We start from the raw sequence: 15,775 nt of genomic DNA, 5'->3' as shown, positions 1-15,775 counted from the left end.
GGTAGTTCTCTCTATACTCAGCTAGTAACGGTAGTTCTCTCTATACTCAGCGAGTAACGGTAGTTCTCTCTACACTCAGCGAGTAACGGTAGTTCTCTCTACACTCAGCGAGTAACGGTAGTTCTCACTATATTCTCTATACTTTGTTCCTAAAGTAGGCCTGTCATTTGAATAATTTTGTTCCCCCATCTCAAAACAGTACGCTGCCCCTATAATATCTCTTTCCAAAAGAGATATTGACATGACTACAGTAGGTTAGCCAAGAGGAATGCTAGGAGCCACTAGCTAGCATATTGACATGACTACAGTAGGTTAGCCAAGTGGAATGCTAGGAGCCACTAGCAAGCATATTGACATGTCTACAGTAGGCTAGCAGAGAGGAATGCTAGGAGCCACTAGCTAGCATATTGACATGTCTACAGTAGGTTAGCCAAGAGGAATGCTAGGAGCCACTAGCAAGCATATTGACATGTCTACAGTAGGTTAGCCAAGAGGAATGCTAGGAGTCTTTTTTGCAGACTATCAACAGTAGTCACTAGCTAGCATATTGACATGTCTACAGTAGGCTAGCAGAGAGGAATGCTAGGCACCACTAGCTAGCATATTGACATGTCTACAGTAGGCTAGCAGAGAGGAATGCTAGGAGCCACTAGCTAGCATATTGACATGTCTACAGTAGGTTAGCCAAGAGGAATGCTAGGCTTTTTGCAGACTATCACTAGTCACTAGCTAGCATATTGACATGTCTACAGTAGGCTAGCAGAGAGGAATGCTAGGCACCACTACCTAGCATATTGACATCTCTCCTCCATAGGGATTGGCTCGCTCACAGCGAAACAGGGACAGGCATTTATTTTCATATGCTGTATTTATGGTCAATTGCCCATTACAGTTTGAATAAATAATAATAATAATACAAATTTAAAGAATATTTAAAATAGTCACTGTGGCGTTCCCCAAGGGTCTGTGGTCGCCCCATCACCTTTTCTTTGCAGCTGGACAACATGCTGATAATGCTGAGACAGACTGACTGCACTGAGAGGGCTGGCGACCAGTCTTCTGTTAGTATGGACAGACAGATGTGACCGTTGCTATAAACGTGAGGATGCACAGGTATATTCTCTCCCGTGAACATTACCTGAACAGGGGGACAGAAAAACAACAACAACAACAACAAAATAAAGATTAGACACATCAATGTTCATAGTTTAAAAAGACAGATCCATCTACTTTGCATCTGTACAACGGCCTGTTAAGTTTTGACCTCTATTTTTTTTTGGGGGGGGGGGTGGGGGGTAGTGAGCTGAATTAGGAAAATAGTCGGCCGGAATGAGTTTAGATTTTCACATTAATAGCAGAAAATAATGAGCCTTGGACTGTAAGCCTGGGCTTAGCTCTATACAGCAACATGAGGCTGGGGGATTAGGAGAAGAGTGCCTCACATGATGGGAGGAGAGAGAGGGAAGGGGGAGAGAGAGAGAGAGAGGGGGAGGGAGGAAAGAGAGAGAGAGAGGGAGAGAGTGAGAGAGAGAGAGAGAGAGAGAGAGAAAGGGAGAGAAAGAGAGAGAGAGAGAGAAAAGGAGAGAGAGGGAGAGAGAGAGAGAGGGGAAAGAGAGAGAGAGAGAGAGAGAGGAGAGAGAGAGGAGAGAGAGAGAGAGGGGGAGAGAGGGGGAGAGGGAGAGGAAGAGGGGGAGAGAGAGAGAGAGAGGGAGAGGTGGGAGAGAGAGGGAGAGAGAGAGAGAGAGAGAGAAAGAGAGAGAGAGAGAGAGAGAGAGAGAGAAAGATCGAGCACTGCACACTTCATTAGGGAGGATAACTACAGAGGAAGGGAAGACATCACAGCTCTCTCGCTAAACTCGCCAGCCACCGGAGGAGAGCAGAGGCCCCTACAGTGTTGCTGTACATGGCGTGTATTAAGGGAGAACATTGCCAACATCTTGCTTTTAAGTGCAGTGATGGGAAAATCTCTAGTCCTTCTCAAAAATACTTATATTAAAGATCCACATGTACACACACACACTGATCCATCCATTCACTTACAAGACCCAAACAATTACAAACACACCCAATTCACCCATGCACATACTTAAACAACAGTAGTTATCTGTGGGGTGTTGTTGTGCTGGGGGTATGAGGTGGTAGTTATCTGTGGGGTGTTGTTGTGCAGGGGGTATGAGGTGGTAGTTATCTGTGGGGTGTTGTTGTGCTGGGGGTATGAGGTGGTAGTTATCTGTGGGGTGTTGTTGTGCTGGGGGTATGAGGTGGTAGTAGTAGCCTGACTGTAGATCTAATATTCTCTCTCTATTTATAGGCCACTGATATGTAAAATAAGATTGTCACGTTAAGCTAATCCTCTCAAACGTGGCCCGTGGGCTTTAATACACTGCCGTAGAGAGAGAGAGAGACAGCTAGAGAGAAACAGCTAGAGAGAAAAGGACAGCTAGAGAGATAGAGAGACAGCTAGAGAGAAAAGGACAGCTAGAGAGAAAAGGACAGCTAGAGAGAAAAGGACAGCTAGAGAGAAACAGCTAGAGAGAAAAGGACAGCTAGAGAGAGACAGCTAGAGACAGCTAGAGAGAGACAGCTAGAGAGAGACAGCTAGAGAGAAAAGGACAGCTAGAGAGAAACAGCTAGAGAGAAAAGGACAGCTAGAGAGAGAGACAGCTAGAGAGAAAAGGACAGCTAGAGAGAAACAGCTAGAGAGAAAAGGACAGCTAGAGAGAAACAGCTAGAGAGAAAAGGACAGCTAGAGAGAGACAGCTAGAGACAGCTAGAGAGAGACAGCTAGAGAGAAAAGGACAGCTAAAGAGAAACAGCTAGAGAGAAAAGGACAGCTAGAGAGAGAGACAGCTAGAGAGAAAAGGACAGCTAGAGAAAGCCAGCTAGAGAGAGAGAGCCAGCTAGAGAGAGAGAGCCAGCTAGAGAGAGAGGCAGCGTGAGAGAGGCAGCGTGAGAGAGGCAGCGTGAGAGAGGCAGCGTGAGAGAGAGAGCGTGAGAGAGGCAGCGTGAGAGAGAGAGAGAGAGAGAGGCAGCGTGAGAGAGAGAGAGAGAGGCAGCATGAGAGAGAGAGAGGCAGCGTGAGAGGCAGCGTGAGAGAGAGAGGCAGCGTGAGAGAGAGAGAGACAGCGTGAGAGAGAGAGAGACAGCGTGAGAGAAAGAGAGAGAGGCAGCGTGAGAGAGAGAGAGAGAGGCAGCGTGAGAGAGAGAGAGAGGCAGCGTGAGAGAGAGAGAGGAGGGCAGCGTGAGAGAGAGAGAGAGCGTGAGCGTGAGAGAGAGAGGAGGCAGCGTGCGAGAGAGAGAGAGAGAGAGCAGCATGAGAGAGAGAGAGAGGCAGCGTGAGAGGCAGCGTGAGAGAGAGAGAGAGAGAGGCAGCGTGAGAGAGAGAGAGGCAGCGTGAGAGAGACAGCGTGAGAGAGAGAGAGACAGCGTGAGAGAGAGAGAGACAGCGTGAGAGAGAGAGACAGCGTGAGAGAGAGAGAGACAGCGTGAGAGAGAGAGAGAGTGAGAGAGAGACAGCGTGAGAGAGAGAGAGACAGCGTGTGAGAGTGAGACAGCGTGTGAGAGTGAGACAGCGTGAGAGAGAGAGAGACAGCGTGAGAGAGAGAGACAGCGTGAGAGAGAGAGAGACAGCGTGAGAGAGAGAGACAGCGTGAGAGAGAGAGACAGCGTGAGAGAGAGAGACAGCGTGAGAGAGAGAGAGACAGCGTGAGAGAGAGAGACAGCGTGAGAGAGAGAGAGACAGCGTGTGAGAGAGAGACAGCGTGAGAGAGAGAGAGACAGCGTGTGAGAGAGAGAGACAGCGTGAGAGAGAGAGAGACAGCGTGTGAGAGAGAGACAGCGTGAGAGAGATCTGTCTGCACTGTGTCCTAGGTCAGGATCCAATTATGAGCCACCAATAAATTAATATTAATATGATCAGGGGAGTGAGTTCTAGAATAAATTCGTATGATCCAGGGGAATGAGTTCTAGAATAAATTAATATTAATAAGATCCAGGGGAATGAGTTCTAGAAAAAATTAATATTAATAAGATCCAGGGGAGTGAGTTCTAGAATAAATTAGTATGATCCAGGGGAATGAGTTCTAGAATAAATTAATATGATCCACGGGAGTGAGTTATGGAATAAATTTGTATTAATATGACCCAGGGGAGTGAGTTCTAGAATAAATTAATATTAAAATGACCCAGGGGAATTAGTTCTAGAATAAATTAATATGACTCAGGAGAATGAGTTCTAGAATAAATTAATATGACTCAGGGGAATGAGTTCTAGAATAAATTAGTATGACTCAGGGGAATGAGTTCTAGAATAAATTAGTTTGACTCAGGGGAGTAAGTTCTAGAATAAATTAATATGATCCAGGGGAGTGAGTTCTAGAAAAAATTAACATGGAGAGGACATGACCCAGGGAGACCCAGGGGAGAGGACATGACCCAGGGGAGAGGACATGACCCAGGGGACAGGACATGACCCAGGGGACAGGACATGACCCAGGGGACAGGACATGACCCAGGGAGACCCAGGGGAGTACATGACCTAGAAGGACATGACCCAGGGGGAGAGAGGACATGACCCAGGAGACCCAGGGAGAGGACATGACCCAGGGAGACCCAGGGGAGAGGACATGACCCAGGGGAGAGGACATGACCCAGGGGACAGGACATGACCCAGGGGACAGGACATGACCCAGGGAGACCCAGGGGAGAGGACATGACCCAGGGGAGAGGACATGACCCAGGGTGACCCAGGGGAGAGGACATGACCCAGGGGAGAGGAACATGACCCAGGGGACCCAGGGGAGAGGACATGACCCAGGGGAGAGGACATGACCAAGGGTGACCCAGGGGAGAGGACATGACCCAGGGGAGAGAACATGACCCAGGGTGACCCAGGGGAGAGGACATGACCCAGGGGAGAGGACATGACCCAGGGGAGAGGACACGACCCAGGGGAGAGGACACGACCCAGGGGAGAGGACACGACCCAGGGGAGAGGACACGACCCAGGGGAGAGGACACGACCCAGGGGAGAGGACATGACCCAGGGAGAGGACATGACCCAGGGGAGAGACATGACCCAGGGGAGAGACATGACCCAGGGGAGAGGACATGACCCAGGGGAGAGGACATGACCCAGGGGAGAGGACATGACCCAGGGGAGAGGACATGACCCAGGGGAGAAGACATGACCCAGGGGAGAGACATGACCCAGGGGAGAGGACATGACCCAGGGGAGAGGACATGACCCAGGGGAGAGGACATGACCCAGGGGAGAGAACATGACCCAGGGGAGAGACATGACCCAGGGGAGAGGACATGACCCAGGGGAGAGGACATGACCCAGGGGAGAGGACATGACCCAGGGGAGAGGACATGACCCAGGGGAGAAGACACGACCCAGGGGAGAGGACATGACCCAGGGGAGAGGACATGACCCAGGGAGAGAACATGACCCAGGGGAGAGGACATGACCCAGGGGAGAGGACATGACCCAGGGGAGAGGACATGACCCAGGGGAGAGAACATGACCCAGGGGAGAGAACATGACCCAGGGGAGAGAACATGACCCAGGGGAGAGAACATGACCCAGGGGAGAGAACATGACCCAGGGGAGAGAACATGACCCAGGGGAGAGACATGACCCAGGGGAGAAGACATGTAAAACCATGAAAAGGATATTGCTCCACATGAAAGTAAGGTACTGTACCAAAACCACAAGTCAAAATGAGATCACAAACACCATACCTGCTTGAGGCCTACTCATGACTGTAAACTCCTTTGGATTAAATAATCTGCTAAATGGCATATAATATTATAATATAGCTAACATCGATCCTCTAAGTGCACTCACCTCAAGTCAGTTTACTACTTGCTAGGCTATGTTTACAGCACCCTCTCTACCTTACACAATGATATCCACCCTCTTCATTAGACTAGAACCCTCTCGACCTTACACAATGATATCCACCCTCTTCATTAGACTGGAACCCTCTCTACCTTACACAATGATATCCACCCTCTTCATTAGACTGGAACCCTCTCTACCTTACACAATGATATCCACCCTCTTCATCAGACCAGTAGACTGGAACCCTCTCTACCTGATATCCACAATGACTATCCACCTTACACAATCTTCATCAGACCAGTAGACTGGAACCCTCTCTACCTTACACAATGATATCCACCCTCTTCATCAGACCAGTAGACTGGAACCCTCTCTACCTTACACAATGATATCCACCCTCTTCATCAGACTGGAACCCTCTCTACCTTACACAATGATATCCACCCTCTTCATCAGACCAGTAGACTGGAACCCTCTCTACCTTACACAATGATATCCACCCTCTTCATCAGACCAGTAGACTGGAACCCTCTCTACATTACACAATGATATCCACCCTCTTCATCAGACTGGAACCCTCTCTACATTACACAATGATATCCACCCTCTTCATTAGACTGGAACCCTCTCTACCTTACACACCCTCTTCATGATATCCACCCTACTTATCATCATCAGACCAGTAGACTGGAACCCTCTCTACATTACACAATGATATCCACCCTCTTCATCAGACTGGAACCCTCTCTACATTACACAATGATATCCACCCTCTTCATTAGACTGACTGAACCCTACTCAGCCAAATTACCTGTTACAAGCAACATACCCACTCAGATATCCAACCCCACTCTTCATCAGACCAGTATCTGACTGGAACCCTCTCTACCTTACACAATGATATCCAACCCTCTTCATTACTGAGACTGGAACCCTCTTATCTACCAACATTACACAATGATATCCACCCTCTTCCTCAGACCAGTAGACTGTTACTAAGAACCCCACTCTGTTACTGACAACATACCCACTCAGCCAAATTATCTGTTACTGAGCAACATACCCACTCAGCCAAATTATCTGTTACTGAGCAACATGAAAATTACCTGTTACTACCCACTCAGCCAAATTATCACAATGATATCCACCCTCTTCATTAGACCAGTAGACTGGAACATTCTCTACTCAGCCAAATTACCTGTTACTAAGCAACATACCCACTCAGCCAAATTACCTGTTACTAAGCAACATACCCACTCAGCCAAATTACCTGTTACTAAGCAACATACCCACTCAGCCAAATTACCTGTTACTAAGCAACATACCCAACTCCCAGCCAAATTACCTGTTACTGAGCAACATACCCACTCAGCCAAATTACCTGTTACTAAGCAACATACCCACTCAGCCAAATTATCTGTTACTGAGCAACATACCCACTCAGCCAAATTACCTGTTACTAAGCAACATACCCACTCAGCCAAATGACCTGTTACTAAGCAACATACCCACTCAGCCAAATGACCTGTTACTAAGCAACATACCCACTCAGCCAAATTATCTGTTACTGAGCAACATACCCACTCAGCCAGCCTACCCACTGCCAAATTATCTGTTACAGAGCATGGATCTTGTATCATTGAGTGTCCTAGCTAACTGATTCAACATAAATATACATGACTATTTATCAATGAGGAAGCGCTAGGCTAGCTAGCTACTTACCTGAGGTGAATCGAAAGGATACCGACTACTGAATTTGAAAAGCAGCTGAAATTTCTCTCCCTCGTAGAGCGTGCCCGTGGCTCCTTCCATATCTACAATCCATCTGGATGAAAAAGATAGAAGATATTAATATATTAAAATATATACACAAACACACACAGTACTAGTCAAAAGGTTTGGACACACCTGGATTGGGACTACCAGCTCTCTGTAAGCGAGAGGGCAACCAGCAGGTCCATCTACCCTATACCATGTTGAGAGAATGTCAAGTGTGCTAAGCTGTCATCAAGCCAAAGGGTGGCTACTTGGAAGAACCTCAAATAAAATATATTTTGATATGTTCAACACTTTTTTGGTTACTCATCCCACACCCCATTTAGGCCCCCTCAGATCAGACCTATGCCCCCCCTGTTACCCCCCACCCCACACTCTCAAAAGAGGGCCTCGACATGAAATTCACACACATACGCCCAGGCTGTGAGCAGGCAAACAGGCCCAAGCCCCACTCTTACGCTCGCCCAAGCCAATGGCATGTACCAGATGCTCAGCAGGCTCTGCTCACACTTCCTGGCCTGAGGCCAAACCACAAGACTAACAACATTGGACACTCTATGGAACACAAAGCCTTCACTATCTCATCCTGGAATATCCCAGGCCTGAGGTCATCTGAGGTCATCTGCCTTTGGCCTCCTAAAGAGCAGGATACCCGGACTTCACCAAAGAAATCCCACTGGTAACAGAGAGCTACAGACATGGTGTCATCCTACAAGAAACCTGGTATTACAGATGAGGAGATCGGTGGGTGGTATAGAGGAGATGGACCCACTGGTTGTCCTCTAGGTTACAGAGAGCTGGTAGTCCCATCCACCACACTAGCAGGTGGGTGGTAAAGAGGAGATGGACCCATCTGGTTGCCCTCTAGGTTACAGAGAGCTGGTAGTCCCATCCACCACACACTACCAGGTGGGTGGTATAGAGGAGATGGACCCACTGGTTGCCCTCTAGGTTACAGAGAGCTCCACCACACTACCAGGTGGGTGGTATAAAGGAGACGGACCCACTAGTCCCATCCACCAAACTACCAGGTGTGAAAAAGGAAGAGACTCAGGAGGTATGCTAATTTGGTATAGAGCAGACATAACTCATCTCCATTAAATTAATCAAAACAGAATCATTTTACATTTGGCTAGAAATTCAAAATGAAATTTTGATCTCAACAGAGAAAATTCATGTTCCTCCAGATGTGTGCTACCTACATCCCCCCACTAGAATCCCCATACTTTAATGAACACAGCTTCTCCATCCAACACAAACGGGTCACAAATCCTGCAGCTCTGTCGGACCCTGGGTATGTACAAAGGAACTGAATAATATTAAGTCATTCATAGACGGAAGGAAAGTAGTGTGGAAACCTACCAAAAAACAATTAGGGAACAACGAATTCAATCCCTTCTAGACAACTTCCTGGATAAAATGTTTCACTGTAATAGTAAAGGTGTGAACTTGGCAGTAGAACATTTAAACAGTATTTGACCTCTCAGCGTCCCTATCCAATCCAAACAGTATTTGACCTCTCAGCGTCCCTATCCAATCTAAACAGTATTTGACCTCTCAGCGTCCCTATCCAATCTAAACAGTATTTGACCTCTCAGCGTCCCTATCCAAACAGTATTTGACCTCTCAGCGTCCCTATCCAATCTAAACAGTATTTGACCTCTCAGCGTCCCTATCCAATCTAAACAGTATTTGACCTCTCAGCGTCCCTATCCAATCTAAACAGTATTTGACCTCTCAGCGTCCCTATCTAAACAGTATTTGACCTCTCAGCGTCCCTATCCAATCTAAACAGTATTTGACCTCTCAGTGACCCTATCCAAACAGTATTTGACCTCTCAGTGACCCTATCCAATCTAAACAGTATTTGACCTCTCAGCGTCCCTATCTAAACAGTATTTGACCTCTCAGTGACCCTATCCAATCTAAACAGTATTTGACCTCTCAGCGTCCCTATCTAATCAGTATTTGACCTCTCAGTGTCCCTATCCAATCTAATCAGTATTTGACCTCTCAGTGTCCCTATCCAATCTAAACAGTATTTGACCTCTCAGCGTCCCTATCCAAACAGTATTTGACCTCTCAGCGTCCCTATCCAATCTAATCAGTATTTGACCTCTCAGCCCTATCCAATCTAAACAGTCCCTATCCAATCTAAACAGTATTTGACCTCTCAGCGTCCCTATCCAATCTAAACAGTATTTGACCTCTCAGCGTCCCTATCCAATCTAAACAGTATTTGACCTCTCAGCGTCCCTATCCAAAAACAGTATTTGACCTCTCAGCGTCCCTATCCAATCTAAACAGTATTTGACCTCTCAGCGTCCCTATCCAAACAGTATTTGACCTCTCAGTGTCCCTATCCAATCTAAACAGTATTTGACCTCTCAGCGTCCCTATCCAAACAGTATTTGACCTCTCAGCGTCCCTATCCAATCTAAACAGTATTTGACCTCTCAGCGTCCCTATCCAATCTAAACAGTATTTGACCTCTCAGTGTCCCTATCCAAACAGTATTTGACCTCTCAGCGTCCCTATCCAATCTAAACAGTATTTGACCTCTCAGCGTCCCTATCCAATCTAAACAGTATTTGACCTCTCAGCGTCCCTATCCAATCTAAACAGTATTTGACCTCTCAGTGTCCCTATCCAATCTAAACAGTATTTGACCTCTCAGCGTCCCTATCCCTATCCTATCAAACAGTATTTGACCTCTCAGCGTCCCTATCCAATCTAAACAGTATTTGACCTCTCAGCGTACCTATCTAAACAGTATTTGACCTCTCAGCGTCCCTATCCAATCTAAACAGTATTTGACCTCTCAGCGTCCCTATCCAATCTAAACAGTATTTGACCTCTCAGCGTCCCTATCCAATCCAAACAGTATTTGACCTCTCAGCGTCCCTATCCAATCTAAACAGTATTTGACCTCTCAGCGTCCCTATCCAAAAACAGTATTTGACCTCTCAGCGTCCCTATCCAATCTAAACAGTATTTGACCTCTCAGCGACCCTATCCAATCAAAACAGTATTTGACCTCTCAGCGTCCCTATCCAATCTAAACAGTATTTGACCTCTCAGCGTCCCTATCCAAACAGTATTTGACCTCTCAGCGTCCCTATCCAAACAGTATTTGACCTCTCAGCGTCCCTATCCAATCTAAACAGTATTTGACCTCTCAGCGTCCCTATCCAATCTAAACAGTATTTGACCTCTCAGCGTCCCTATCCAAACAGTATTTGACCTCTCAGCGTCCCTATCCAAACAGTATTTGACCTCTCAGCGTCCCTATCCTATCTAAACAGTATTTGACCTCTCAGCGTCCCTATCCAATCTAAACAGTATTTGACCTCTCAGTATCCAATCTAAACAGTATTTGACCTCTCAGCGTCCCTATCCAATCTAAACAGTATTTGACCTCTCAGCGTCCCTATCCAATCTAAACAGTATTTGACCTCTCAGCGTCCCTATCCAATCTAAACAGTATTTGACCTCTCAGCGTATTTGACCTATCCAATCTAAACAGTATTTGACTATCCAATCTAAACAGTATTTGACCTCTCAGCGACCTCTCAGCGTCCCTATCCAATCTAAACAGTATTTGACCTCTCAGCGTCCCTATCCAATCTAAACAGTATTTGACCTCTCAGCGTCCCTATCCAATCTAAACAGTATTTGACCTCTCAGCGTCCCTATCCAATCTAAACAGTATTTGACCTCTCAGCGTCCCTATCCAATCTAAACAGTATTTGACCTCTCAGCGTCCCTATCTAAACAGTATTTGACCTCTCAGCGTCCCTATCCAAACAGTATTTGACCTCTCAGCGTCCCTATCCAAACAGTATTTGACCTCTCAGCGTCCCTATCCAAACAGTATTTGACCTCTCAGCGTCCCTATCCAAACAGTATTTGACCTCTCAGCGTCCCTATCCAATCTAAACAGTATTTGACCTCTCAGCGTCCCTATCCAAACAGTATTTGACCTCTCAGCGTCCCTATCCAATCTAAACAGTATTTGACCTCTCAGCGTCCCTATCCAAACAGTATTTGACCTCTCAGCGTCCCTATCCAAACAGTATTTGACCTCTCAAACAGTATTTGACCTCTCAGCGTCCCTATCCAATCTAAACAGTATTTGACCTCTCAGCGTCCCTATCCAATCTAAACAGTATTTGACCTCTCAGCGTCCCTATCCAATCTAAACAGTATTTGACCTCTATCAAACAGTATTTGACCTCTCAGTCCCTATCCAAAAACAGTATTTGACCTCTCAGTCCCTATCCAATCTAAACAGTATTTGACCTCTCAGTGTCCCTATCCAATCTAAACAGTATTTGACCTCTCAGTCCCTATCCCTAAACAGTCCAATCCCTAAACAGTATTTGACCTCTCAGCGTCCCTATCCAATCTAATCCAAACAGTATTTGACCTCTCAGCGTCCCTATCCAATCTAAACAGTATTTGACCTCTCAGCCCTATCCAATCTAAACAGTATTTGACCTCTCAGCGTCCCTATCCAATCTAAACAGTATTTGACCTCTCAGCGTCCCTATCCAATCTAAACAGTATTTGACCTCTCAGCGTCCCTATCCAATCTAAACAGTCTAAACAGTATTTGACCTCTCAGCGTCCCTATCCAATCCAAACAGTATTTGACCTCTCAGCGTCCCTATCCAAACAGTATTTGACCTCTCAGCGTCCCTATCCAAACAGTATTTGACCTCTCAGCGTCCCTATCCAATCTAAACAGTATTTGACCTCTCAGCGTCCCTATCCAAACAGTATTTGACCTCTCAGCGTCCCTATCCAATCTAAACAGTATATTTGACCTCTCAGCTTCCCTATCAAATCTAAACATGTCAAACAGTAAAACAGAAGACAATGAACAACAAATCACAAATGGTTTGACAAAGAATACAAAAACCAAAGAAAGAAATTGTGAAACCTGTCCAACCAAAAATATAGAGAGCCAGAAAACCAGAGTCTACTCCTTCACTATGGTGAATCACTAAAACAATACAGAAATACACTACGGAAAAACCAGGAACAGCACGTCAGAAATCAACTTAATGTAATTGAAAAATCCATAGAATCTAACCACTTTTGGGAAAATTGAAGCACACTAATTGAATAACAACACAAAGAGATATCTATCCAAAATGGAGATGTGTGGAGAAACCACTTCTCCAATCTTTTCAGCTATATAACAAAGAACAAACAGCAAACATACACATAATCAAATACAAATCTTTAGAATTTGAGACTACCAGAACCCACTGGATTCCAGAACACACTGGATTCCAGAACCCACTGGATTCTCCAATTACACTGAATGAACTACAGGACAAAATACAAACCCTCCAACCCAAAAATGCCTGTGGTGTTGATGGTATTCTTAATGAAATGATAAAATATACAGACAACAAATTCCAATTGGCTGTACTTAAACTCTTTAACATCATCCTTAGCTCTGGCATCTTCCCCAAAATTTGGAACCAAGGACTGATTACCCCAATCCATAAAAGTGGAGACATACTTGACTCCAATAACTACCGTGGGATTTTCATCAACAGCAACCTTGGGAAAATCCTCTGCATTATCATCAACAGCAGACTAGTACAGTTCCTCAGTGAAAACAACGTACTGAGCAAATGTCAAATAGGCTTTTTATCAAATTAGCACACGACAGACCACGTATTCACCCTAATTGACAGACAAACAAAACAAAGTCTTTTCAAGTTAATAAAAAATAAAAATAAAAAGCTTTAGACTCATTTGGCATGAGGGTACGAACTGATGGAAAGTGGTTGGGGGAAAAAATATTGTTCATGTTCATGTACACAAAAAGCAACAAAAAAACGTTTCTTCACACTTTGCCGTGGGGTGAGACAGGGACGCAGTGTAAGAACAAACCTCTTCAAAGTGGGGTACAGTACCAGTCAAACGTTTAAACACCTACTCATTCAAGGGTTTATCTTAATTTTTTACTATTTTCTACATTGTAGAATAATAGTGAAGACATCAGAACAATAAAATAACAAACACATATGGAATCATGTAGTAACCACAACAGTGTTAAGCTACTCAAAATATATGTTTTATTTGAGATTCTTCAAAGTAGCCACCCTTTGCCTTGATGACAGCTTTGCTATATGAACGAATTGGCGAGGGCACTAGAACAATCTGCAGCACCCGGCCTCACTCTACTAGAATATGAAGTCAAATGTCTGCTGTTTGCTGATGATCTGGTGCTTCTGTCCCCAACCAAGGAGGGCCTACAGCAGCACCTAGATCTTCTGCACAGATTCTGTCAGACCTGGGACCTGGCAGTAAATCTCAGTAAGACAAAAATAATGGTGTTCCAAAAAAGTTGCCAGGACAACAAATACAAATTCCATCTAGACACCCTAGAGCACACAAAGGACGTACCTCGGCCTAAACATCAGCACCACAGGTAACTTCCACAAAGCTGTGAATGATCTGAGAGACAAGACAAGAAGAGCCTTCTATGCCATCAAAAGGAACATAAAATTCAACATACCAATTAGGATCTGGCTAAAAATACTTGAATCAGTTATAGAGCCCAATGCCCTTTATGGTTGTGAGGTCTGAGGTCCGCTCAACAACCAAGAACTAACAAAATGGGACAAACACCAAATTGAGACTCTGCACACAATTCTGCAAAAATATCCTCCGTGTACAACGTAGAACACCAAATAATGCATGCAGAGCAGAATTAGGCCGATACCCACTAATGATCAAAATCCAGAAAAGAGCAGTTAAATTCTATAACCACCTAAAAGGAAGCGATTCCCAAACCTTCCACAACAAAGCCATCACCTACAGAGAGATGAACCTGGAGAAGAGTCCCCTAAGCAAGCTGGTCCTGGGGCTCTGTTCACAAACACACCCTACAGAGCCCCATGACAGCAGCACAATTAGACAAATTGAGACTCTGCAAAAAATATCCTGTGTTAATGTAAAACACCAAATAAAGCAGAATTATGCTGTCACGCCCTGATCTTAGTATTCTTTATTATTTTGCTTTGGTCAGGGTGTGACATGGGTGATGTATGTGTTTTTGTTCCTGTCTTGGGGTTTTGTATGTCTATGGGTGTTTACTAGTCTAGGTGTTATGTATGTCTATGGTTGCCTAGATTGGTTCTCAATTAGATGCAGCTGTTTATCGTCGTCTCTGATTGGGAACCATATTTTGGCAGGCATATTCCTAGGGTATTTTTGTGGGTTATTGTCTATGTTTAGTTGTCTGTGTCAACACTATTATTGTAGAGCTTCATGATCGTTTTGTTGTTTTTGTATAGTTCGTTCAGAGTTCTTCCGTCATTAAAAGAAGATGTATTCAAATCACGCTGCGCTTTGGTCTCATCGCTATAACGAGGCCGATACCCGATAAATATCAAAATCCAGAAAATAGCCGTTAAATTCTACAACCACCTAAAAGGAAGCAATTCCATAACAATGCCATCACCCACAGAGAGATGGATGAACCTGGAGAAGAGTCCCCTAAGCAAGCTGGTCCTGGGGCTCTGTTCACAAACACAAACAGACCCCACAGAGCCCCAGGACAGCAACACAATTAGACCCAAACAAATCTTGAGAAAACAAAAAGATAATTACTTGACACATTGGAAAGAATTTACAAAAAAACTGAACAAACTAGAATGCTATTTGGCCCTACACAGAGAGTACACAGTGGCAGAATACCTGACCACTGTGACTGACCCAAAATTAAGGAAAGCTTTGACTATGTACAGACTCCGTAAGAATAGCCTTGCTATTGAGAAAGGCCACCGCAGGCAGACATGGCTCTCAAGAGAAGACAGGCTATGTGCTCACTACCCACAACATTAGGTGGAAACTGAGCTGCACTTCCTAACCTCCTGCCCAATGTATGACCATATTAGAGACACATATTTCCCTCAGATTACACAGATCCACAAAGAATTTGAAAACAAGTCCAATTATGAGAAACTTCCATATCTACTGGGTGAAATACCAGTGTGCCATCACAGCAGCAATATTTGTGACCTGTTGCCACAACAAACACCATTGTATATACAATCCATATTTATGTTAATTTATTTTAACTACTTTAACTATGTGCACATCATTACAACACTGTATATAGAT

At 45.1% G+C, this 15,775-nt stretch overlaps 1 protein-coding gene across 1 annotated transcript in view; it reads right to left on the bottom strand.

Annotated features, from left to right (window-relative positions):
- The window catches only part of LOC135539299 (probable ubiquitin-conjugating enzyme E2 W-B), a 33,976-nt gene that overhangs the window by 5,284 nt on the left and 12,917 nt on the right, over positions 1-15,775 (bottom strand). Inside the window, exons 3-4 of the mRNA XM_064965123.1 lie at positions 7,571-7,673; positions 983-1,138 (exon numbers count right to left, since the gene is read on the bottom strand). Coding sequence (XP_064821195.1) covers positions 983-1,138; positions 7,571-7,673 — 259 coding nt within the window. The remainder of the gene's footprint in view (positions 1-982; positions 1,139-7,570; positions 7,674-15,775) is intronic.

This window comes from Oncorhynchus masou, unplaced genomic scaffold (genome assembly GCF_036934945.1).
Source record: "Oncorhynchus masou masou isolate Uvic2021 unplaced genomic scaffold, UVic_Omas_1.1 unplaced_scaffold_1296, whole genome shotgun sequence".
NCBI lineage: Eukaryota > Metazoa > Chordata > Actinopteri > Salmoniformes > Salmonidae > Oncorhynchus > Oncorhynchus masou.
Note: the sequence above shows the minus strand (reverse complement) of the source record. Positions and strands in the feature narration are given on the sequence as shown.